This window comes from Anolis sagrei, chromosome 3, assembly GCF_037176765.1.
Source record: "Anolis sagrei isolate rAnoSag1 chromosome 3, rAnoSag1.mat, whole genome shotgun sequence".
Taxonomy (NCBI): domain Eukaryota; kingdom Metazoa; phylum Chordata; class Lepidosauria; order Squamata; family Dactyloidae; genus Anolis; species Anolis sagrei.
This window is the reverse complement of record NC_090023.1, coordinates 5,438,115-5,461,525: the sequence shown is the minus strand read 5'-3', so window position 1 is coordinate 5,461,525 and position 23,411 is coordinate 5,438,115. Positions and strand designations below refer to the sequence as shown.

Sequence of the window (23,411 nt, the reverse complement as noted above, 5' to 3'; positions counted from 1 at the left end):
TCATAGAATCATAGAATCAAAGAGTTGGAAGAGACCTCATGGGCCATCCAGTCCAACCCCATTCTGCCAAGAAGCAGGAATATTGCATTCAAATCACCCCTGACAGATGGCCATCCAGCCTCTGCTTCAAAGCTTCCAAAGAAGGAGCCTCCACCACACTCCGGGGCAGAGAGTTCCACTGCTGAACGGCTCTCACAGTCAGGAAGTTCTTCCTAATGTGCAGATGGAATCTCCTCTCTTGTAGTTTGAAGCCATTGTTCCATTGTGTCCTAGTCTCCAAGGAAGCAGAAAACAAGCTTGCTCCCTCCTCCTCCCTGTGGCTTCCTCTCACATATTTATACATGGCTATCATATCTCCTCTCAGCCTTCTCTTCTTCAGGCTAAACATGCCCAGTTCCCTAAGCCGCTCCTCATAGGGCTTGTTCTCCAGACCCTTGATCATTTTAGTCGCCCTCCTCTGGACACATTCCAGCTTGTCAATATCTCTCTTGAATTGTGGATATCTCTCTTGAATTGACATGAGAGAAGCCTCCCACAAGGATGATAAAACATAAAAAAAAATCATCCAGGCATCCCCTGGGCAACGTCCTTGCAGACGGCCAATTCTCTCACACCAGAAGCGACTTGCAGTTTCTCAGGTTGCTCCTGACACGACAAAAAAAATGCTAGGGAAACATATTTAACGATCGGATTGAAGTCTATCCTTTGTCAGTGCAATGTTGCTTTTGTTGTTCATTCGTTCAGTCGTCTCCGACTCTTCGTGATCTCATGGACCAGCCCACGCCAGAGCTCCCTGTCGGCCGTCACCACTCCCAGCTCCTTCAAGGTCAGTCCAGTCACTTCAAGGATGCCATCCATCCATCTTGCCCTTGGTCGGCCCCTCTTCCTTTTGGCTTCCACTTTCCCCAGCATCATTGTCTTCTCTAGGCTTTCCTGTCTCCTCATGATGTGGCCAAAGGACTTCCGCTTTGTCTCTAGTCTCCTTCCCTCCAATGAGCAGCCGGGCTTTATTTCCTGGAGGATGGACTGGTTGGATCTTCTCGTAGTCCAAGGCACTCTCAGAACTTTCCTCCAACACCACAATGTTGTTTACACCCTGTTAACTTCTCTGAAATTACCTCGGCTTTTGGGGAAAGCTTCTCGCTCTTTGGGACTTTGGTTTTGATCTTGATTTTGGGGGGACCTTGTCATGCTGCCATGGATTCTTGTGTAACTTCATGTTATTTGCCTTGGAATCTTGGAAACTTTGCCATTTTGGCTATTGAACATTGGCAACTTTACTTCTATGTTTTTGATTTTACCTTTTCCTCAATCAACTACAAAACCTACAGCCTTGGTGTGTGGTGGTGTCTTGAGCAAGGCGAATCTATCCTGAGTTGCGAAACCTGGCTCCATGCTATGCAATCCTGGGAGTTGTATGCAAAAATTGTGCTGGCGGTCTCCCATCCGAGTCCTGACCAAGGCTGACCCTGCTTAGCATCCAGGATAAGTCGAGCTCTGGTGCTTTTTGGTGTCTTTAAGACTCCCCATAAACAGATACTGGTCTTTCCAGGTATGGTCCCAGGTATGTATTCCCTGGGATAGATAGAAGAAGGCTTCTCAGTCTATCTGTTGGACTACCAGTCGCTCCTTTCTCTCCTGCTCAGGAGACCGCTCTCTTCGTTCTCCGCACCTGACAGCTCTCTCTTTAAATAAATGCCTCTGCCAAAGCTTGCCAAGACATGCTTTTGGACGCTTCTCAGCCTCCCAGGTGGTCCTTCCAGGCACGGCTGCATCAGGATGGGAAGAAGGAGAAAAATTCACAGATCCTCTTTCCCTACCAGTTGCAATTTCGAGATTTTTGGCATCTGAATGCAATGCTCTGGGTTTCGCTAGTCGTCTGGGTCGGTGCCGCACGGCCTTCGAAACTCCTGCCCGTGTTCATGGAACCATTTGTTGGCCACTGGAGAGAGAGAAAGAGAAGATCATCATAGAATCCTAGAGCTGGATGAGACCCCCAAAGGTCATCTAATCTGACCTCCCATTCTGCAGGAAAACACTATCAAAGCCCTCCTGACAGATGGCCATCCAGTTCAAACAACTCCAGAAAAAGAAGAAGACTCCACTGGACTCCCAAGTAGTCTCTACTTCACTGGAGTTGGAAGGGACCCCCAAAAGGGCATCTAGTCCTACCCCCACCAGCCAGACAGAGTCCTCCCAATATATGGCCATCCAACCTCAGTTCAAAAACCTCCAGAGAAGGAGAGTCTACCGGAAGGGATCCCCAAAGGGCATCTAGTCTAACCCAATTATGCTGCAAAGGGAGAGACATGCTTGAAACCCTCCCAACAGATGGCCACCCAGTTCAAACAACTCCAGAGAAAGAAGAAAACTCCAGTAGACTCCCAAGCAGTCTCTACTTCACTAGAGTTGGGACCCCCAAAGGGCATCTAGTCCTACTCCCATCAGCCAGACAGAGTCCTCCCAATGGCCATCCAACCTCAGTTCAAAAGCCTCCAGAGAAGGAGACTCTACTGGAATGGATCCCCAAAGGGAATCTAGTCTAACCCAATTATGCTACAAAGGGAGAGACACACTCGAAACCCTCCCGACAGATGGCCATTCAGTTCAAAAACCTCCAGAGAAGGAGACTCTACTGGAAGGGATCCCCAAAGGGAATCTAGTCTAACCCAATTATGCTGCAAAGGGAGAGACATACTCAAAATCCTCCCAACAGATGGCCATTCAGTTCAAAAACCTCCAGAGAAGGAGACTCTACTGGAAGGGATCCCCAAAGGGCATCTAGTCTAACCCAATTATGCTACAAAGGGTGAGACACACTCGAAACCCTCCCGACAGATGGCCATCCAGTTCAAAAGCCTCCAGAGAAGGAGACTCTACTGGAAGGGATCCCCAAAGGGCATCTAGTCTAACCCAATTATGCTGCAAAGGGAGAGACACTTGAAACCCTCCCGACAGATGGCCATTCAGTTCAAAAACCTCCAAAGAAGGAGACTCCACTGGAAGGGATCCCCAAAGGGCATCTAGTCTAACCCTTATTATGCTGCAAAGGAAGACGCACTCGAAACCCTCCCGACAGATGGCCATCCAGTTCAAAAAATTCCAGAGAAGGAAGAAGACTCCACTGGACTCCCAAGCAGTCTCTACTTCACTAGAGTCAGAAGGGACCCCCAAAGGGCATCTAGTCCTACCCCGATCAGCCAGACAGAGTCCTCCCAATAGATGGCCATCCAGCCTCAGTTCAAAAGTCTCCAGATAATGAGAGTCAACCAGAAGGGATCCCCAAAGGGCATCTAGTCTAATCAAAGTCTGCTGCAAAGGAATACACAGTCAAAACCCTCCCAACAGATGGCCACCCAGTTCAAAAAGCTCAAGTGAAAGAAGAAGACTCAGCTGGACTCCCAAGCAGTCTCTACTTCACTAGAGTTGGAAGGGACCCCCAAAGGGCAACTAGTCCTACCCCCATCAGCCAGACAGAGTCCTCCCAATAGATGGCCATCCAACCTCAGTTCAAAAGCCTCCAGAGAAGGAGAGTCTACCAAAAGGGATCTCCGAAGGGCATCTAGTCTAATCAAAGTCTGCTGCAAAGGAAGACACAGTCAAAACCCTCCCAACAGATGGCCATTCAGTTCAAAAACCTCCAGAGAAAGAAGAAGCAGTCTTTCCTTCACTAGAGTTGAAAGGGGCCCCCAAAGGGCATCTAGTCCTACCCCCATCAGCCAGGCAGGAATGCACAGTCAAAGCCAGGTATGGGCAAACTTGGGCCCTCCAGTCGTTTTGGACTTCAACTCCCACAATTCTTAACAGCCTACCAACTAATAGGAATTGTGGGAGTTGCAGTCCAAAACACCTGGAAGGCCCAAGTTTTCCCATGCCTGGTTTAGATGCGCCCAATGGATCCTTTCACGTGTCATGAGTGACTTTTCAATAACTTTAAAGCATAGGTTCTTTTAAATGTAATTTACAATTACATAGCTAACAAACAAACAAAGGAGAATTACATTTTCACTCAGCATTCACACAGATGTACATGCATTCATCCTCATGCACCCAAATATTATTATATCCTTTTCTCCCTCCTTGGAGAAGCACCTGTTAGGCCAGACCCTGCTTTCCTGCAGCCTCCCAACACACAGTTCCAAAATTTCCATAATGTCAAAATTATTTCCCTAAGAACAATGCCAAGGACCAGATCTCTGTTTTCCCTACAGCAGAAGCTGACTCCCTGCACAAAATCCAAGACTCCAAAAGTGCACTTGTTCCTCTTCCCTTGAGAAAGAAGCCCCAAAGTGACCAGAATCATGCTTTCCCATAGCATATTTTTCGAATACACCATCTCTCTCCTTCCCATGGAGCAGAGCATGGCGGGTGGAACAGACTCCTCAGGTCTGCCACACTTTGAACATCATTAGACTGAGTCTTTTATAGGAATATTCTGCTGATGTCATCCCAAAGCTGTAAATGTGACAGCGCGAGTCGCGCCACCTGTGTGTAGAACTTTAAAGTGCAAAGGTTTAAACTGTATAACATGCACATACTTGCTTAGTTTGTAAATGTATAGTTGGATTGATTGGTTATTTATAGCTGTCAATCGATGTTGTTTGCACCAGTTATATTGCTTCCTCAGCTCAATTGCTTGGCTCCACCTCTTCCTGGAGGAGGGAAGAGCTTTTCCTTTTCCATTCTACCATCAAACTTTCTATCAGATAGACGTGAGAAAGAGACTTGGCTCTAAAGCCCTTAATTAAGTTACCTCTCATCACCAATTCTAAGGTTTTTACCCTTGGGACTCGTGCTTCATGTCCAGATTGCCCTGGATAACATTGAGGAGACCCAAGGGCCTTCAAACCGGTCCAAAAGGAAGACTCTGTGCCTTCAACATAGGCCATTGGACTGGGGGTTGTGTTTGTTCCGACCTTCACAGCCATTGAGAAAAGAGGGAACAGGAAAAGCTTCTCAGCTGCGAAATTTCCTTGGACCCAAGACAACTAGAGATTGTAATGTATATTTCCTTTACCCTCTTTGAAACTTCCAGCTAATTGCCTTAAAGGGATAACTCTTTGTGAACAATAAAACCTATTTTGAGTTATCTACAGTGTTTTGGTCCTTGGGAGTTCCAGTTCTTTAAAGGAAGGCAAGAAGCAATCCCCTGGGGGAAAGATGTTACGTCGATGTCTCTTTCACTAAGAGTTTTATAGACCCCAGGCGCAACGGCATAGTAAACGAATGATAGACGTCTTCCATCCTGGCTCCATCTCAGTTTCCTGGCCAGATGTTGACACTTCTTGATTGGTGTTGGCAAACACAAGGTTTGTGTTGACTTCCTTCTTAATGTTGCAGCTCAGCTGGAGCCTCAGGGAGAAGATGATGGGTTTCAGATTCCTGAACATGTTCCTGTCGTTGATACAGACGATGTTGATACTGAAGACGAGGAGTTTCAGTTTCCATGGCAAGGGATGTTTTGGAAGATGTTTCTGATCTTAGTGAAATTTCCCAAGTGCAGGTGGAGGAGGCGAGCTCTCAGCCTGCCGATTCTCAGGGTAATGAGTTATCCGACCTTGAAGGCTCTGCAGATTTAGATAGGGAGGATCGCTTGTATAACAAAAGACGCAAGGCTGGAGACTTATTAATATTATGCCCGGGCAGGATGGATCTTCCCAGAGATTTTCCTTTGAATTAAAGCTGCCACCAACCTAAGGTGTTTTAGGATTTTTTTTAACTATTTGAGGTGAACTTTACTCACTCCTGCCAACCCTGCTTTTATCCCTGGCTCCCAAACAACAGTTTGTTGAGAGGGTTTTCTGTAGTAACAGGGTGTTAAAAACTTTGGAACTATCACAAAGGTTTGATGATGGAATGATGTACAGTAGAAACTTTGTTGAAAGTCAAATAGAATAAGTTTTATTTTAGAAACAGACAACTAACCACTCCTGAGAAGTACAAAAAGCATGACTTGTTACAAAAGTACTTCAGCTTGATTGGTTGTTTGAACAGTCCTCTTCACTTTGTTCTAGATAGAGCTAACCAAACAGAACTAACTGTTGGTAACAAAACCCTCGCTCCACTTCAGAGAATAGTGATGAGTATGACTAGGCTATCTAGGTAGCCCCTGGGTTGTTAACTAACTCTACCCTAGAGTTCTTCCTGTTAACCAACCCAGCCTGGAGAGCCAATCTCTTGTGCTAACTCTCACAAGAGATCAGACTGCTGTCTGACCTTTTTCCTGTCAGCTCACAGCACTGTCTGACACAGACACTCTCTCCTAGCGCTCTCCCTCAAACCCAGTTTCAAACACTCCACCTGTTGGGGTTCAGCCTGAGTTTGAACTTGAACCTGATTCTCTGTTTGTTCCTCCTGATGCTAATGAAAGTATATTTACTGATGCTAGTGGAAATGTACCTTTTGATGCCAATGCTCCTGAAATTAGTGAGGAAGAAACTGCTGTAGGTTTGGAAAATGCCAATGTTCCTGAAATTAGTGAGGAAGGAACTTCTGTAGATTTGGAAAATGAAAGTACCAGTGTTCATGAGAATGTTTCAGAGGGAGACCTTGAACTTTCCCTCCCTTCCGCACCTGTTAACTGTAATGACAACAGAAGGGGCCAAATTTGGGAAGACAGAAGTAAATCACTCAGTTTGCGTTGATCCACCTGAATTCAAGAATTAAAAACATTGGCTTCAAAACAGAAGGGCGGTTCACGGAACCGATTCTTGAGTTTTAATTGCAATACGCCGGACTGATTGTCTCAGTTCAGGCATCGTTTCAGAATTGATGAAGACCTTAGCAGTTCTCCCGGTTCCCTGGCCATAGTTTGGGAAGATTTCTAGGATATCAAGTACGGTTAGTGGATTGCTAACAGATTCCAGTATTTCCCAGTGAGGCTTTTGGTTTTGCTTTGTCCATTTAAATTCATGTTTGCTGATTTTGCTGTGGCTTTTGACTTGCATTTTTCCTTTATTTTCTAACCATTTTTCTTCAATAAAAAAGGATTGTTTTTCACAGCCAAGTGTGGTGGATAGTTATCTTAGGGCCTCGTTCCCTGCTCTGGATTGCAACACCACCTTCACACACCAGCTCCCAGCTCCCAACTCCTATGACCAATCCTAGGAATCTCCCAACTCCTCCCCTCTTCCAACCATCCTCACTCATGATGGCTGCCTTCCTGGCATTCCCTCCCAAAATGGAGGCCTGCCTTACTGTTATCCAGGCTTCCTTTCCTGCCTATCAGGTAAGATTCACCACAGCTTGCAATTCAGGGTTCGCCGCAGTGCGAGGCTTGCTAACAAGAGAGAGGTTAGAGGTCAAAGGAATGCATTCATGCTGGGAAAGTATATTAAACAAGCTGTTTGAAGTCAACTCTTTGTCAGTGCAACTTCTGCAAATAACCTGGTAACTTCTCTGGATTGCCTTGGCTTTTGGCTTCTTGGGACTTTGTCTTGTTCTTGGCTCCTTGGGACTCTATAACGCTGCCATGGAATCTTGTTTGACCGATGCCTTTGGATTATGCTTCATGTTGTTTGCCATTGAACTTTGGAAGCTTTGTCTTTGCATTTAAGACTCTGTTTTTGCCATTGAACTTTTGAAACTTTACTTTTATGTTAAAGACTTTGCTTTTTCTTCAATAAACTACAAAACCTTCAGCTTTGGTGTGGTGTGGTGCTTTGAGCAAGGTGAATCTATCCTGAGCTGCGACACTTAACATAAGCAATGTTGCAAACAATTCCTTAACTTCAAAGAACCATTGTCACAGTTCTTACCACAGTTTGCTTTTCAGTACTTATTAGCAACTTTTAATTATAGTTCAGCAAGCGGTAGTTAGTCATGGCAGGCCTTGGTCTTTTACTGGTGTTTCCAAAATTATTAACCCCATCCATACATCTTTCCATTCATTCCCACACATCATTATATCAAATCTGCAATTGAATTTCTTATGACACATGCACATAGAAGCAAGTCCGCCGAATTACTGTGATATTATAGGGTAGGATCCAGCCCTATATTGCTCACCCCATTTGTCTCCAGCAAGGACTGGGCATCCAGCATGGAGTGTGTCGTCGTCCCCGTCTCCGTTCCTATGGAGGTTCCACCAAAACAGAGCTGCGTTCTGTAAAACAAAACAAATAAACAAACTGATGTCAGATGGGGAAAACATGGAGGCATGCATATCCTAGAACATGGGAGAGCATAGGCACAAAACAATAATGATCGGTTGTGGGCCCAGATTGCATTGCAGCACAAGGACTCTATTGGAGTTTCCTCAGGAGGTTTTGAAGCAGAGGCTGGATGGCCATCTGTCGGGAGGGCTTTGACTGTGCCTTCCTGCCTGGCAGAAGGGGGTTGGACTGGATGGTCTTTGGGAGTCCCTTCCAACTTTAAGAATGTATGATTCTATGTATGCATCAACATCTAGGACTATGGACTGATGCTGTTGTTATTCAAGATGACTTTGATTTCTCCAAAGTTTGGACCCGCATTTGCAAGTCTTAAGCAGCCTGCTCCTTCCTGAAAGAAATGCAAGAGCTTTGCTTCTCATTTCTATACATTCAGTAACACAAACCTTCCAACAATTTCAATAATGCATCAAAACCATTCCGCCTCTTAAATCATACTTGGCTTATGATTATTTATTTTTTTGCAAAATAATAACAATAATAATACTGTATTTATATTCCGCCCTATCTATTGTATTAGTTGGGAATAGTTGCTGCATGATCCACATTTGTTTGTTTGTTTCTGCAGAAGGGTGTAGTATGGGCTGCCTAACCGGCTGTTAGGAATTGTGGGAGTTGGAGTCCAAAACACCTGGAGGGCCCAAGTTTGCCCAGGCCTGGTGTAGTATAAGCTGTGCAAGTGGTTTGATGGAAAGTGTGCATTATGCATATCTCACCCATCAATTTATTTATTATTTTGTGTACTTTTTTTGCATGGGATACACACACACACATACACCATGCAATTTTTTTTTATTATTTAGCATACTACTGTACTTTTTTGCATGGGATATATACACACACACACCATGCAAAGAAATTATTATTTTGCATATAACTGTACAAGGACCAAGTAGCAACAGTCAGAACTGACCACGGAACAACAGACTGGTTCAAGATTGGGAAAGGCGTACGGCAAGGCTGCATCCTCTCACCCAACCTTTTTAACTTGTATGCAGAACACATCATGCGAGGATGTGCGGGGCTTGAGGAATGCAAGGCTGGGGTGGAAATGGCTGGAAGAAACATTAACAACCTCAGATATGCAGATGACACCACTCTGATGGCCGAAAGCGAGGAGGAGCTGAGGAGCCTTCTAATCAAGGTGAAAGAAGAAAGCGCAAAAGCCGGGTTGCAGCTAAACGTCAAAAAAACCAAGATTATGGCAACAAGAATGATTGACAACTGGAAAATAGAGGGAGAAACCGTGGAGGCCGTGACAGACTTTGTATTTCTAGGTGCAAAGATTACTGCAGATGCAGACTGTGGGCAGGAAATCAGGAGACGCTTACTTCTTGGGAGGAGAGCAATGTCCAGTCTCGATAAAATAGTGAAGAGTAGAGACATCAGACTGGCAACCAAGATCCATTGCCTAGTCAAAGCCATGGTATTCCCTGTAGTCACCTACGGATGTGAGAGCTGGACCTTAGGGAAGGCTGAGCGAAGGAAGATCGATGCTTTTGAGCTGTGGTGTTGGAGGAAAGTGCTGAGAGTGCCTTGGACTGCGAGAAGATCCAACCAGTCCATCCTCCAGGAAAGAAAGCCCGACTGCTCACTGGAGGGAAGGAGACTAGAGACAAAGTTGAAGTCCTTTGAATGCCACATCATGAGGAGACAGGAAAGCCTAGAGAAGACAATTATGCTGGGGAAAGTGGAAGGCAAAAGGAAGAGGGGCCGACCAAGGGCAAGATGGATGGATGGCATCCTTGAAGTGACTGGACTGACCTTGAAGGAGCTGGGGGTGGTAACGGCAGACAGGGAGCTCTGGCGTAGGCTGGTCCATGAGGTCACGAAGAGTCGGAGACGACTGAACGAATAAACAACAATACTTTTCTTTGCATGGGGGATATATATATATATATATATACACACACACACACACACACACATAAACACACAAACACCCATGCAAAAAAATTATTATTTAGCATACAACTGTACTTTTTTTGCGTTATATATTTACACACACATACACACACACACCATGCAAAATTATTATTTTGCATATAACTGTACTTTTTTGCATGGGAAATATATATCTATATATATAAATTTGTTAGGGGCATCCAACGAGGAAACAAAACTCAAAAACCCCCCAACGAAACTTAACCAAAATTCCCATGCCCATAACACAACCCACAAGGTACAAACATATCTACTCAAAATGAAAAACAACACGACAACACACTCACAAAACGGCAAAACAACAAAACTCAAAAATCCCCCAACGAAACTGTACCAAAATCCCCGTGCCCATAACACAACCCACAAGGTACAAACATACCTACTCAAAATGAAAAACAACACAACAACACACTCACAAAACGGCAAAACAACAAAACTCAAAAATCCCCCAACGAAACTTAACCAAAATCCCCGTGCCCATAACACAACCCACAAGGTACAAACATATCTACTCAAAATGAAAAACAACACAACAACAGACTCACAAAACGGCAAAACAACAAAACTCAAAAATCCCCCAACGAAACTTAACCAAAATCCCCGTACCCATAACACAACCCACAAGGTATAAACATATCTACTCAAAATGAAAAACAACACAACAACACACTCACAAAACGGCAAAACAACAAAACTCAAAAATCCCCCAACGAAACTTAACCAAAATCCCCGTGCCCATAACACAACCCACAAGGTACAAACATATCTACTCAAAATGAAAAACAACACAACAACACACTCACAAAACGGCAAAACAACAAAACTCAAAAATCCCCCAACGAAACTTAACCAAAATCCCCGTGCCCATAACACAACCCACAAGGTACAAACATACCTACTCAAAATGAAAAACAACACAACAACACACTCACAAAACGGCAAAACAACAAAACTCAAAAATCCCCCAACGAAACTTAACCAAAATTCCCATGCCCATAACACAACCCACAAGGTACAAACATATCTACTCAAAATGAAAAACAACACAACACACTCACAAAACGGCAAAACAACTGAGCATGCGCATTGGCACCCAGCCGCAAGTTCCATTGCGCGCGCACATGGCCTTCCGGCCAACGTTCCCTCTGCGGAAACCATGCCCACTCCAAGCCCCGCTGCGCCGCTTCCCGCACACACACACCCCCTGCCGCACACACACACGCAACCCCACGTTCCATCACTCCCCCCGCCGCCGCACACACACACGCAACCCCACGCTCCATCACTCCCCCCACCGCCACACACACACACGCAACCCCACTCCCCCCGCCGCCGCACACACACACGCAACCCCAGGCTCCATCACTCCCCCCGCCGCCGCACACACACACGCAACCCCACGCTCCATCACTCCCCTGCCCCAATCTTACCTCCTTTTACTTCAGGCCACCTCCAAACCCCACCCCGCCCCTTCCCGCCCTGTCAAAATCTAGGAAAGACAGGAAGGAAGGAAAGAAGGAAGAAAGAGAAAGGGAGGTAAAGAAAAAGGGGGAAGGAAGGAAAGTTAGAGGAAGAAGAAAAGGAAAGAAAAGGAAAGATGGAAGGGAAGGAAAGAGAGACAGCAGAAGAGAAAGAAAAAGGGGGAAGGAAGGAAAGAGGTAGAGAAAGAAGAGGAGAAGGAAAGATGGGAAGGAAGGAAGGAAGGAAGGAAGGAAGGAAGGAAGGAAGGAAGGAAAGAAAGAGGGAAGATTGGCCACAGCAACACGTGGCGGGTAAAGGTTGTTATTTCTATTATTATTATTATGATGCTATTGTTCTTCCTCTGAGACCCTTTTAGGGGGAATGGGAGAGGTGTCAGGTCCCAGAGGCAATGCATTGCATTATTGTTATTGTTATGATGGTGGTGAAATAAAAGGAAATAAAAAGTGAAAGAAGGAAGCAAACAGGGAGGGAAGAAAGGCAAAGGAAGGAAGGGGGAGGGAATGAAGGAAAGAGAGAAGTATGAAACCAAGTAGTGAAAGAAGGAAAGAAAGAAAGAGGTAGAGAAGGAAGAAAGGAGAGAAAGGGGGAGGAAAAGGGGGAAGGAAGAGGTAGGGACCTCTCTTTCATAATAGTCCAGATATCTACCTCAACTTTGATAAGTTTTACTATAGGCCACAGCAACGCGTGGCAGGGCACAGCTAGTATATATATATATATATACACACATATATACACACACATACACACACACACCCCATGCAAAAAAAAAATTATTTAGAATACAACTGTACTTTTTTTGCATGGTATATATATACACACACACACACACAATGAAAAAATATCATTTAGCATACAACTGTACTTTTTTTGCATGATTTATATATATATATATATATACACACATACATACACACACACACATCATTGAAAAAAATTATTATTTAGCATACAACTGTACTTTTTTGCATGGGGTATACACACACACACACACACACACCCATGCAAAAAAAAAGTACAGTTTTATGATAATTTTTTTTGCATGGTGTGTGTGTGTATGTATGTATATATATATATATATATATATATATATATATAATGCAAAAAAGTACAGTTGTATGCTAAATAATAATTTTTTGCATGGGTGTATGTGTGTGTGTATTTTGCATACAACTGTACTTTTTTGCATGGTATATACACACACACACACATATTATACACCATGCAAAAAGTACAGCTGTCTGCAAAATAATATATAAATTGATGGGTGAGATATGCATAATGCACATTTTGCATCAAACCACTTGCATAGCTTATACTACACCAGGCCTGGGCAAACTTGGGCCATCCTGGGGGGGGGGGGGGAGTACAGCTGTATTCAAAATATATATTTTTTTGCATGGGGTGTGTGTGTATATAGAAAGATAGATAGATAGATAGATAGATGATAGATAGATAGATATCCCATGCAAGAAAAAGTACAGTTGCATGCAAAATAATTTTATTTTTTTTTTGCATGGGGTATACATGTATGTGTGTGTGTGTATCTCTGTTTATTCATCTCAGAATGAATGCACGTTGGCACCCCCATGGCACAATGCAACAATTTGCAAATAGAAATGCACACTGGTCAGACCCCATTTGCATGGAGAAATAGCCCAAAGCCATTCCAGAAAGAGATGGAGCCCAAAGCTGGAAGGAGTCCAGAGAAGGGCAAGGAGGTGCTTTCCCTGGGGTCCTCCCACTGCTGGCAGCCAATTAGAACAAAAGGAGAAACTTTGAACTGATTGGCTGCTGCTCCCTTCGAAAAGAGAAGACAACCGCCCCCCCCCCCCCCCCAACAGACCAAGCTGGGTCACACAAAGGGAGGCTTTCCAACAGCAAGGGCAGGTGATGTGAGTTGTAAGGTGAGTTTCCCCAAATTTCTAACATTGAGAAATGCTGGAAGGGACCCCCAGAGGCCATCCAGTCCAACCTCATTCTGCCAGGCCCTCCCAACAGATGGCCATCCAGCTTTTGTTTGAAAACTTCCCAAGAAGGGGAGCCCACTGGACCCCCAAACACAACCAATCTCTCCCACTGCCCAACAGCTCTCATCATAAGGAAATACTCAAGCCTTGGGTGGGATCTCTTCTAACTGCCATTGGAAGCCATTGCTCTGCTACTGTGTCCTGGTCTCTGGTTGACCCCTCCTTCATGTGCCATGATGTGCTCCACTATTTAAACATGTATTTATTTATTTAGAGCCATGTTTTTCAGCCTAGGGGTCAGGACCCCTGGGGGGTCGCCAAAGACCACTGGAAAACACAGTATTTTTGGTTGGTCATGGGGGTTCTTTGTGGGAAGTCTGGCCCAATTCTATCCTTGGTGGTGTTCAGCGTGCCCTTCCAATACTTTCTGTTGGTCATGGGAGTTCAGTGTGCCAGGTTTAGTTCAATTCCATCATTGGTGGAGTTCGGAATGCTCTTTGATTGCAGGTGAACTATAAATCCCAGGAACTACAACTCCCAAATGTCAAGGTCTATTTTTGCTAAACTCCACCAGTGTTCACATTTGGGCATATTGAGTATCCGTGCCAAGTTTGGTCGAGATCCATCGTTGTTTGAGTCCACAGTTCTCTCTAGATGTAGGTGAACTACAACTCCAAAACTCAAGCTCAATGCCCACCAAACCCTTGTAGTGTTTTTTGTTAGTCATGGGAGTCCTGTGTGCTAAGTTTGGTTCAATTCCATCATTGGTGCAGTTCAGAATGATCTTTGTAGGTAAACTATAAACTATCTGTTGGTCATGGGAGAACTGTGTGCCAAGTTTGGTTCAATTCCATCGTTGGTGGAGTTCAGAATGCTCTTTGATTGTAGGTGAACTATAAATCCCAGCAACTACAACTCCCAAATGTCAAGGTCTATTTCCCCCCAAACTCCACCAGTGTTCACATTTGGGCATATTGAGTATTCATGCCAAGTTTGGTCTAGATCTATCATTCTTTCAGTCCACAGTGCTCTCTGGATGTAGGTGAACTACAACTCCAAAACTCAAGGTCAATGCCCACCAAACCCTTCCAATACTTTCTGTTAGTCTTGGCAGTTCCGTGTGCCAGGTTTGGTTCAATTCCATCATTGGTGCAGTTCAGAATGATCTTTGATTGTAGGTGAACTATAAATCCCAGCAACTACAACTCCAAAAGGTCAAGGTCTATTTTCCCCAAATCCCACCAGTGTTCACATTTGCGCATGTTGAGTATCCGTGCCAAGTTTGGTCCAGATCCATTGTTGTTTGAGTCCACAGATCTCTCTGAATGTAGGTGAACTACAACTCCAAAACTCAAGGTCAATGCCCACCAAACCCTTCCAGTATTTTCTATTGGCCATGGAGTTCTGTGTACCAAGTTTGGCTCAATTTCATCGTTGGTGGAGTTCAGAGTGCTCTTTGATTGTAGGTGAACTATAAATCCCAGCAACTACAACTCCAAAATGTCAAGGTCTATTTTCCACAAACTCAACCAGTGTTCACATTTGGGCATATTGAGTATCAGTGCCAAGATTGGTCTAGATCCATAATTGGTTGTGTCCGCGGTATTCTCCCAAACTCAAGGTCAATGCCCACCAAAACCCTCCTAGTGTTTTCTCAAGGTCAATGCCCACCAAACGCTTCCAATACTTTCTGTTAGTCATGGGAGTCCTGTTTGCCAAGTTTGGTTCAATTCCATCAATCCAAGAGTTCAGAATGCTCTTGGATTGTAGGTGAACTATAAATCCCAGCAACTACAATTCCCAAATGTCAAGGTCTATTTTCCCCAAACTCGACCAGTGTTCACATTTGGGCATATGGAGTATATGTGCCAAGCTTGCTCCAGATCCATCGTTGTTTGAGTCCACAGTGCTCTCTGGATGTAGGTGAACTACAACTCCAAAACTCAAGGTCAATGCCCACCAAACCCTTCCAATACTTTCTGTTGGTCATGGGAGTTCTGTGTGCCAATTCCATCGTTGGTGGAGTTCAGAATGCACTCTGATTGAAGGTGAACTATGAATCCCAGCAACTACAATTCCCAAATGACAAAATCAACCCCACTAGTGTTATAATGGTCTTAACTATTTATCTCTAACAGCTCTGCATCTAATTCTGTTTTTGTGTTTATATGTTGTAGTTTGCACACTGTATTGTTTTTAACATTGTGAGATGTTTTGAGTTTCCTTTAAGAGAGGAAAACAACAACAATAACAACAACATATTGTCGAAGGCTTTCATGGCTGGAATCGATAGGTTCTTGTGAGTTTTTTCGGGCTGTATGGCCATGTTCATGAGGCATTTTCTCCTGACGTTTCGCCTGTATCTATGGCAAGCATCCTCAGAGGTAGTGAGACCTGAGGTAGTGAGACCTGAGGATGCTTGCCATAGATGCAGGCGAAACGTCAGGAGAAAATGCCTCTAGAACATGGCCATACAGCCCGAAAACACTCACAAGAACCTAATAACAACAACAACGTTCTTAAAGTGGTTTGAGAGCTCTCTTATTTGGTTCCTTTCATTGTTTTGTCCCATAGTATAGGTGAATGCAGCCATGCTGGCCAAGAAGGCAACTACTCAGCGTAGGAGCACCAGGCTCCAAGCCCAGAGACAAGATACAGCACACCCCACAAAGCCCCACGGAAAAAGCAAAACACAGCCCACCAAGGTGAGCCAAGTGGTCAAATTACCACCAGCCCTGGAGAAGGACAGAAAGGTGATCCTAGCCATCATGGAAGCCTGGACAACAAGGAAAGGCAGCCTGAAGAGGCATCGGCCGGTGGTGGGAGACATCTCGTTGAAGAGTGACAGCCATGAGTCAAAAAAGAGAATGAAGAGCATCGAAAAAGAAGAAAGGAGCCAGGAGGAGGACAGCACGAGAATCCTGGGTGAGTTGTCAACGTGCTTTAACCGTTGGCTCTTTTAGCTGCCGTATCTCACTATTGGCTCAAGTCCAGCTTGAGGTCTCCTAAAGCTCTCTAGATCTTTCTCATACGGACTGTTTCCAATCCAGGTGTTATCCATCTCATATTTGTGGATTTCACATCTTCTGGCTAAGTGTTTACATCCTCGCCTTGTCCTCTGGAGTATTCGCTTTCTCTCCCAATGTGTTGTTGTTTATTCGTTCAGTCTCTCCACCTCTTGGTGACCTTCTGAGCCCTCCCAGACCAGACTTCCCTGTCGGCCGTCGCCACCCCCAGCTCCTTCAATGTCAGTCCAGTCACTTCAAGGATGCCATCCATCCATCTTGCCCTTGGTCGGCCCCTCTTCCTTTTGCCTTCCACTTTCCCCAGCATCATTCCCTTCTCTAGGCTTTGCTGTCTCCTCATGATGTGGCATTCAAAGGACTTCCACTTTGTCTCTAGTCTCCTTCCCTCCAGTGAGCAGTCACGCTTTATTTCCTGGAGGATGGACTGGTTGGATCTTCTCGCAGTCCAAGGCACTCTCAGCACTTTCCTCCAACACCACAGCTCAAAAGCATCGATCCTCCTTCGCTCAGCCTTCCCGAAGGTCCAGCTCTCCCATCCGTAGGTGACCACAGGGAAGACCATGGCTTGGACTAGGCAATGGATCTTGGTTGCCAGTCTGATGTCTCTACTCTTTACGATTTTATCGAGACTGGACATTGCTCTCCTCCCAAGAAGGAAGCGTCTTCTGATTTCCTGGCCACAGTCTGCATCTGCAGTCATCTTTGCGCCTAGGAATACAAACCCTGTCACGGCCTCCACATTTTCTCCCTCTATTTCCCAGTTGTCAATCATTCTTGTTGCCATCATCTTGGTTTTTCTGATGTTTAGCTGCAACCCAGCTTTTGCGCTTTCTTCTTTCACCTTGATTAGAAGGCTCCTCAGCTCCTCCTCGCTTTCGGCCATCAGAGTGGTGTCATCTGCATATCTGAGGTTGTTAATGTTTCTTCCAGCCATTTTCACCCCAGCTTTGCATTCATCCAGCCCCGCACATCCTCGCATGATGTGTTCTGCATACAAGTTAAAAAGGTTGGGTGAGAGGATGCAGCCTTGCCGTACGCCTTTCCCAATCTTGAACCCGTCTCCTGTTCCGTGGTCAGTTCTCACTGTTGCTCCTTGGTCCTTGTACAGATTCCTCAGGAGAGAGGGAAGGGGGCTTGGGATGCCCATCCCACCAAGAACTTGCCACCATTTATGATGATCCACACAGTCTAGGATTCTATGCAAGGAGATTCCATCTGAACATGAGGAAGAACTTCCTGACTGTGAGAGCCGTTCAGCAGTGGAACTCTCTGCCCCGGAGTGTGGTGGAGGCTCCTTCTTTGGAAGCTTTTAAGCAGAGGCTGGATGGCCATCTGTCAGGGGTGATTTGAATGCAATATTCCTGCTTCTTGACAGAATGGGGTTGGATTGGATGGCCCAGGAGGTCTCTTCCAACTCTTGGATTCTATGATTCTATAGGGCCTGGTTTTATTTATTTTTTATTTATTTGCTTCATTTTTTATACCGCATTTTTCAGCCCTTAACAGGCGACTCAATGCGGTTTACAGTTCAATTAAAACATAACAATGCAACAACAGGATCAACACATCGATCCACAACAATTAACAATCAGACAGGACAAATCAACAAAACAACATATATAACGCCTCAGTTGAAATCAGATCCGTTCTCATAGTCCTTGTGCCGTTCCTATGTTCCATTTACCGTCTTCCTTGATTGGTTGCATTGCTTAGCCAAACGCTTGTTCATAAAGCCAGGTCTTAACCATTCTCCGAAACGTCAGCAACGAAGATGCCTGTCTGATGTCTGCCGGCAAGGCATTCCATAGCCGAGGGGCCACCACTGAGAAGGCCCTGGTTAGTACTTATCTGCCAAAGGGTTTCCTAAGACCATCAGAAATATAAGTTGTCTGATGGTCTTTGGTGACCCCTCTGAAACCCCTCCCAACCCCCCCCCCCCGGGGTCCCAACCCCCAAGTTGAGAAACGCTGCCTTATAGGATGGGGGAGGCCTTATGCCTTTTTGCTCGGGTCTCTCGAAATGTGTTGTGCTTGGAGTGTAACCAAGGCATGATCTGGGAATCACGGGTGCTTTATCTCGTTTTCAGGAGAACTCGTTTTGGGCTTTGACTCCGACGGCAGACCAACATCGAGAAGAACGGTGGCACCTTGGATGGAAAAAGTAGCATGGGTAATATCCAACTCGGAGGCACCGGAGACTATGCGGGCGTACAGGGAGGCCGTGGCCAAGTTCTTTTTATTTAAGGCGACGATGGGCTATAACCGGGGCTGGCCAGCTTTGGAGGATGAGGTGCTCCATTACTTGGTGCACCACAAGAAGGAGGGATTAGATCCAGACACATTGCGCACCCACTCAGATGGGATTTCCTTTTTCAGCAAAATCATGGGCTTGGCCGACCCCGGAGCGTGTTTCCGGGTCAAAACGATACTGAAAAGTTGGAAGCGGAGTACTAGGGGATCCCATACAGGGACAAACACTAAGAGGGCGATCACGTACCGTCAGCTTACGGACTTGGTCCGGCAATTGAAAACGATATGCCATTCTAAAGCGGAAGCGTACCTCTTCCGGGCAGCCTTCACGGTGGCCTTCTTCGGAGCCTTGAAGACGAGCCAATTGGTGGCCGACTCCAAGACGGACGTGTCCGGGCGAGCCCTTCGGCTCGAGGACATTTCATTGAGGGACAATACCGTAGCCATCAAAACCAGGGATTGGGGAGGAAGGTGGGTTGTGGTGCAGGTCGGGAGATTAGCACAAGGGGAGCTGTGCCCATACTACGTCCTTCAAAAGTTTCTAAAGGTAAGAGGGGCGGGGCCAGGGCCACTCTTGGTACACCAAGACGGGACACCGCTCACCCGCTACCAGTTCTGGGCCGTCTTCAGGATGGCCTTGGAACGATTGGGGCTTCCAGCGTCTGAGTTTGGCAAACACTCCTTCAGTATGGGAGCGGCACAGGGAGGGTGGCCGGTGGGCATAACTGCTAGGATGCACACTCCCCCTGGACAAATGCCAGGGCATGGGCTCATGACGTCTGGCCAGTTTGGGTGGTCATCTGGAGGAAGTAGGGCATTGGGTTGGTGAAGTGAAGGTGGACATGGACAACTGTTGGCCCTCGAAAGATGGCAGTGACTTGGGTCAGTGTTTGGTTTCGGTTGCATTAGGTTGGCGAAGGTGGACATCTTGGCCATTGTTTGGGGCAGTTCAGCATGGGTCCTGGATCTAGGTGTAACCATCTCCTCTGGACCAGGCATGGGCAAACTTTGGGTGAAGTGAAGGTGGACAACTGTTGGCCCACGAAAGATGGCAGGAACTTGGGTCAGTGTTTGGTTTCAGTTGCATTGGGTTGGCGAAGGTGGACATCTTGGCCATTGTTTGGGGCAGTTCAGCATGGGTCCTGGGTCTAGGTGTACCATCTCCTCTGGACCAGGCATGGGCAAACTTTGGCTGAAGTGAAGGTGGACGACTGTTGGCCCACGAAAGATGGCAGGGACTTGGGTCAGTGTTTGTTTTGGTGTCATTGGGTTGGCAAAGGTGGACATCTTGGCCATTGTTTGGACAGTTCAGAATGGGTCCTGGATCTAGGTGTACCATCTCCTCTGGACCAGGCATGGGCAAACTTTGGGTGAAGTGAAGGTGGACATGGACAACTGTTGACCCACGAAAGAAGGCAGGAACTTGGGTCAGTGTTTGTTTTGGTGTAATTGGGTTGGCGAAGGTGGACATCTTGGCCATTGTTTGGGGCAGTTCAGCATGGGTCCTGGATCTAGGTGTACCATCTCCTCTGGACCAGGCATGGGCAAACTTTGGCCCGTCCCTCCAGGTGTTTTGGACTCCAACTCCCACCATTCCTAACAGCCTCGGGACCCTTCCTTTTCCCCCTCAGCCGCTTAAGCTTAAGCGGCTGAGGGGGAAAAGGAAAGGTCCCAAGGCTGTTAGGAATGGTGGAAGTTGGAGTCCAAAACACCTTGAGGGAGGACCCAAAGTTTGCCCATACCTGCTCTGGAACCAACCAAGAATTATATCGTATTTTTTCCCAAAACTTGAAATTTCCAATTCTATAATTCTTCTATGTCTTGTGACATGTTATAGTTTGAAGCAGCGACATGCCAAAATGTACGTTTCCATGTTGTACAAGTTGAGTTTATCTGTTCCAAATAAATAAGTTGCAACCTCTTTCTGTATGTGGTTTGCGTTTTCACTCAGGTGAGCTCCATCAGTATAATGCGAGGAGGATCAGAATTCTTTCTTCGGCACCGTTTGGACTTTTCTTGGGGATATATATATACTCTGCCATAGTTAGACTACTTTACCTGGAATATTGCATCCCACTCTGGGCACCACAATTGAAAGGAGATATTGACAAGCTGGAAAGTGTCCAGAAGAGGGTGACTCAAATGATCAAGGGTCTGGAGAACAAGCCCTATGAGGAGCGGCTTAAAGAGCCGGGCATGTTTAGCCTGCAGAAGAGAAGACTGAGAGGAGATATGATAGCCATGTATAAATATGTGAGAGCTTGTTTTCTGCTTCCCTGGAGACTAGGATGTGGAACAATGGCTTCAACCTACAAGAGAGGAGATTCCATCTAAACACGAGGAAGAACTTCCTGACTGTGAGAGCCGTTCAGCAGTGGAACTCTGCCCCGGAGTGTGGTGGAGGCTCCTTCTTTGGAAGCTTTTAAAATGAACAAAATCTGGCTACCAGTATTAAAAAACTCTAAAAGTACAACAGCAAAACAACAAAGAGGAAACAATCTGGGACACCTGATCACCTCCCAACAAAAGATTGCCCCAGGCACTGCCAGGCCATTATATGCTAATCAATGTTTCAACTGACTGCTAATGCAGTCAGTTGAAACATTCACACCTAGCTCCAGCAGACAAGAGTCCTTTGTCCCAACCTGGTCATTCCACAGATATATAAACCCTTTTTTCTAGTTCCAACAGACCTCACTACCTCTGAGGATGCTTGCCATAGATGCAGGCAAAACGTCAGGAGAGAATGCCTTTAGAACATGGCCATATAGCCCGAAAAAACGTACAACACAGTGATTCCGGCCATGAAAGCCTTCGACAATACAAAGAATTCTTAACTTCACTAATGATGGAATTGAACCAAGCTTGGCACACAGAACTCCCATGACCAATAGAAAATACTGGAAGGGTTTGGTGGGCATTGACCTTGAGTTTTGGAGTTGCAGTTCACCTACATACAGAGAGCACTGTGGACTCAAACAATGACGGATCTGGACCAAACTTGGCACACATATTCAATATGCCCAAATGTGAACAGTAGTTGAGTTTGGGGAAAATAGATCTTGACATTTGGGAGTTGTAGTTGCTGGGATTTATAGTTCACGTACAATCAAAGCATTCTTAACTTCACTAATGATGGAATTGAACCAAGCTTGGCACACAGAACTCCCATGACCAACAGAAAATTCTGGAAGGGTTTGGTGGGCATTGACCTTGAGTTTTGGAGTTGTAGTTCACCTACATCCAGAGAGCAATGTGGACTCAAACAAGGATGGAACTTGGTACGAATACTCAATATGCCCAAATGGGAACACTGGTGGAGTTTGGGGAAAATAGACTTTGACATTTGGGAGTTGTCGTTGCTGGTATTTATAGTTCACCTCCAATCAAAGAACATTCTGAACCCCACCAATGATAGAATTGGGCCAAACTTCCCACACAGAGACCCCCATAACCAACATAAAATATTGGAGGGATTTGGGATGAATTGACCATGATTTAGGGGAGATGTAGTTCACCTACATCCAGAGAGCACTATGGACTCAAACAATGATGGATCTGGACCAAACTTGGCGTGAATACTCAATATACCCAAATGTGAACACTGGTTGAGTTTGAGAAAAATAGAGCTTGACATTTGGGAGTTGTAGTTGCTGGGATTTATAGTTTACCTACAATCAAAGAGCATTCTGAACCCCACCAACGATAGAATTGGGCCAAACTTCCCACACAGAGATCGCCATGACCAACAGAAAGTACTGGAGGGATTTGGGATGATTGAGCAGGAGGTCCATCCAGTGGCTCCTTGAATTTCAATTCTCAGGTTTTGTGTAGCTGCTCATGTGGATTCGGTGATACCTTCCTGAACATGCAAGCCAGTGGTTTCAGTGTTCCCCTTACTAGGGACAAAACTGCTACAATGTGTAAGGAATGAGTAGATGATTGAGAATGAACCGTGGTCGATAGAGCATTTTAGGGGGAAAAAACACCGTCATCTCACCTTGACGGCAGGGATGCTAAGGTTCGCGTAGATGAAGGCTGTGGATCCACCAGCTTCCACCGAACTCAGCTGGGTAGAAAATAAAAAGAAGGAATATCAGTTGTTGGTCCTTGTTGTGGAACATCGCATGAGAAAATGAATATTTATGCACAAGTCGAAGAAAAAAAAGTGACTTGCCATCTTCCTGTCAATGGCTATATGAACATATAGTTATTTATTTATTTTACAATATTTATATTCCGCTCTTCTCACCCCGCAAGCAGATCACAATGCACATATACATAGCAAACATTCGGTACCATACACACACAACATATATATACAGACACATAGAAGCTATTTAATTTTCCAGCTTAATGAGGGTATGCTTCAGATTCTGGCCACCGGGGGAGCTGTTGCTTCGACGTCCACTTGTGACACTGATGGAGTACTTCCTCATTCTTTTGCATGCTGCTGGAGATTTTTATGGCATCGTACATTATTTATTTATTTATTTATTTGTGACATTTATGGCCTGCCTTTCTCAACCATATGGCAACTCAAGGTTGAGACACTGATTGGCCACTCAGTTG

At 45.5% G+C, this 23,411-nt stretch overlaps 2 protein-coding genes across 2 annotated transcripts in view; one reads left to right on the top strand and one right to left on the bottom strand.

Annotated features, from left to right (window-relative positions):
* Window positions 1-1,252: 1,252 nt before the first annotated feature.
* The window catches only part of P4HA3 (prolyl 4-hydroxylase subunit alpha 3), a 53,835-nt gene continuing 31,676 nt past the window's right edge, over window positions 1,253-23,411 (bottom strand). The window contains exons 11-13 of the mRNA XM_060766983.2: window positions 22,840-22,908; window positions 8,008-8,104; window positions 1,253-1,942 (exon numbers count right to left, since the gene is read on the bottom strand). Of these exons, the coding sequence (XP_060622966.2) occupies window positions 1,872-1,942; window positions 8,008-8,104; window positions 22,840-22,908 (237 nt within the window). The 3' untranslated portion in view covers window positions 1,253-1,871. The remainder of the gene's footprint in view (window positions 1,943-8,007; window positions 8,105-22,839; window positions 22,909-23,411) is intronic.
* Window positions 16,145-20,042, top strand: LOC132769757 (uncharacterized). The gene is made up of 2 exons (XM_060766689.2): window positions 16,145-16,489; window positions 18,677-20,042. The coding sequence occupies exons 1-2, from the start codon at window positions 16,156-16,158 to the stop codon at window positions 19,666-19,668; spliced, it is 1,326 nt and encodes a 441-aa protein (XP_060622672.2). The 5' UTR covers window positions 16,145-16,155; the 3' UTR covers window positions 19,669-20,042.

Excerpts from the sequence above, each read along its gene's own strand:
- LOC132769757 (XM_060766689.2), top strand. The coding sequence starts at position 16,156 with ATGCTGGCCAAGAAGGCAACTACTCAGCGTAGGAGCACCAGGCTCCAA. Across the intron at positions 16,490-18,676 it reads GGACAGCACGAGAATCCTGG|GAGAACTCGTTTTGGGCTTT; the intron begins GTGAGTTGTCAA and ends TCTCGTTTTCAG.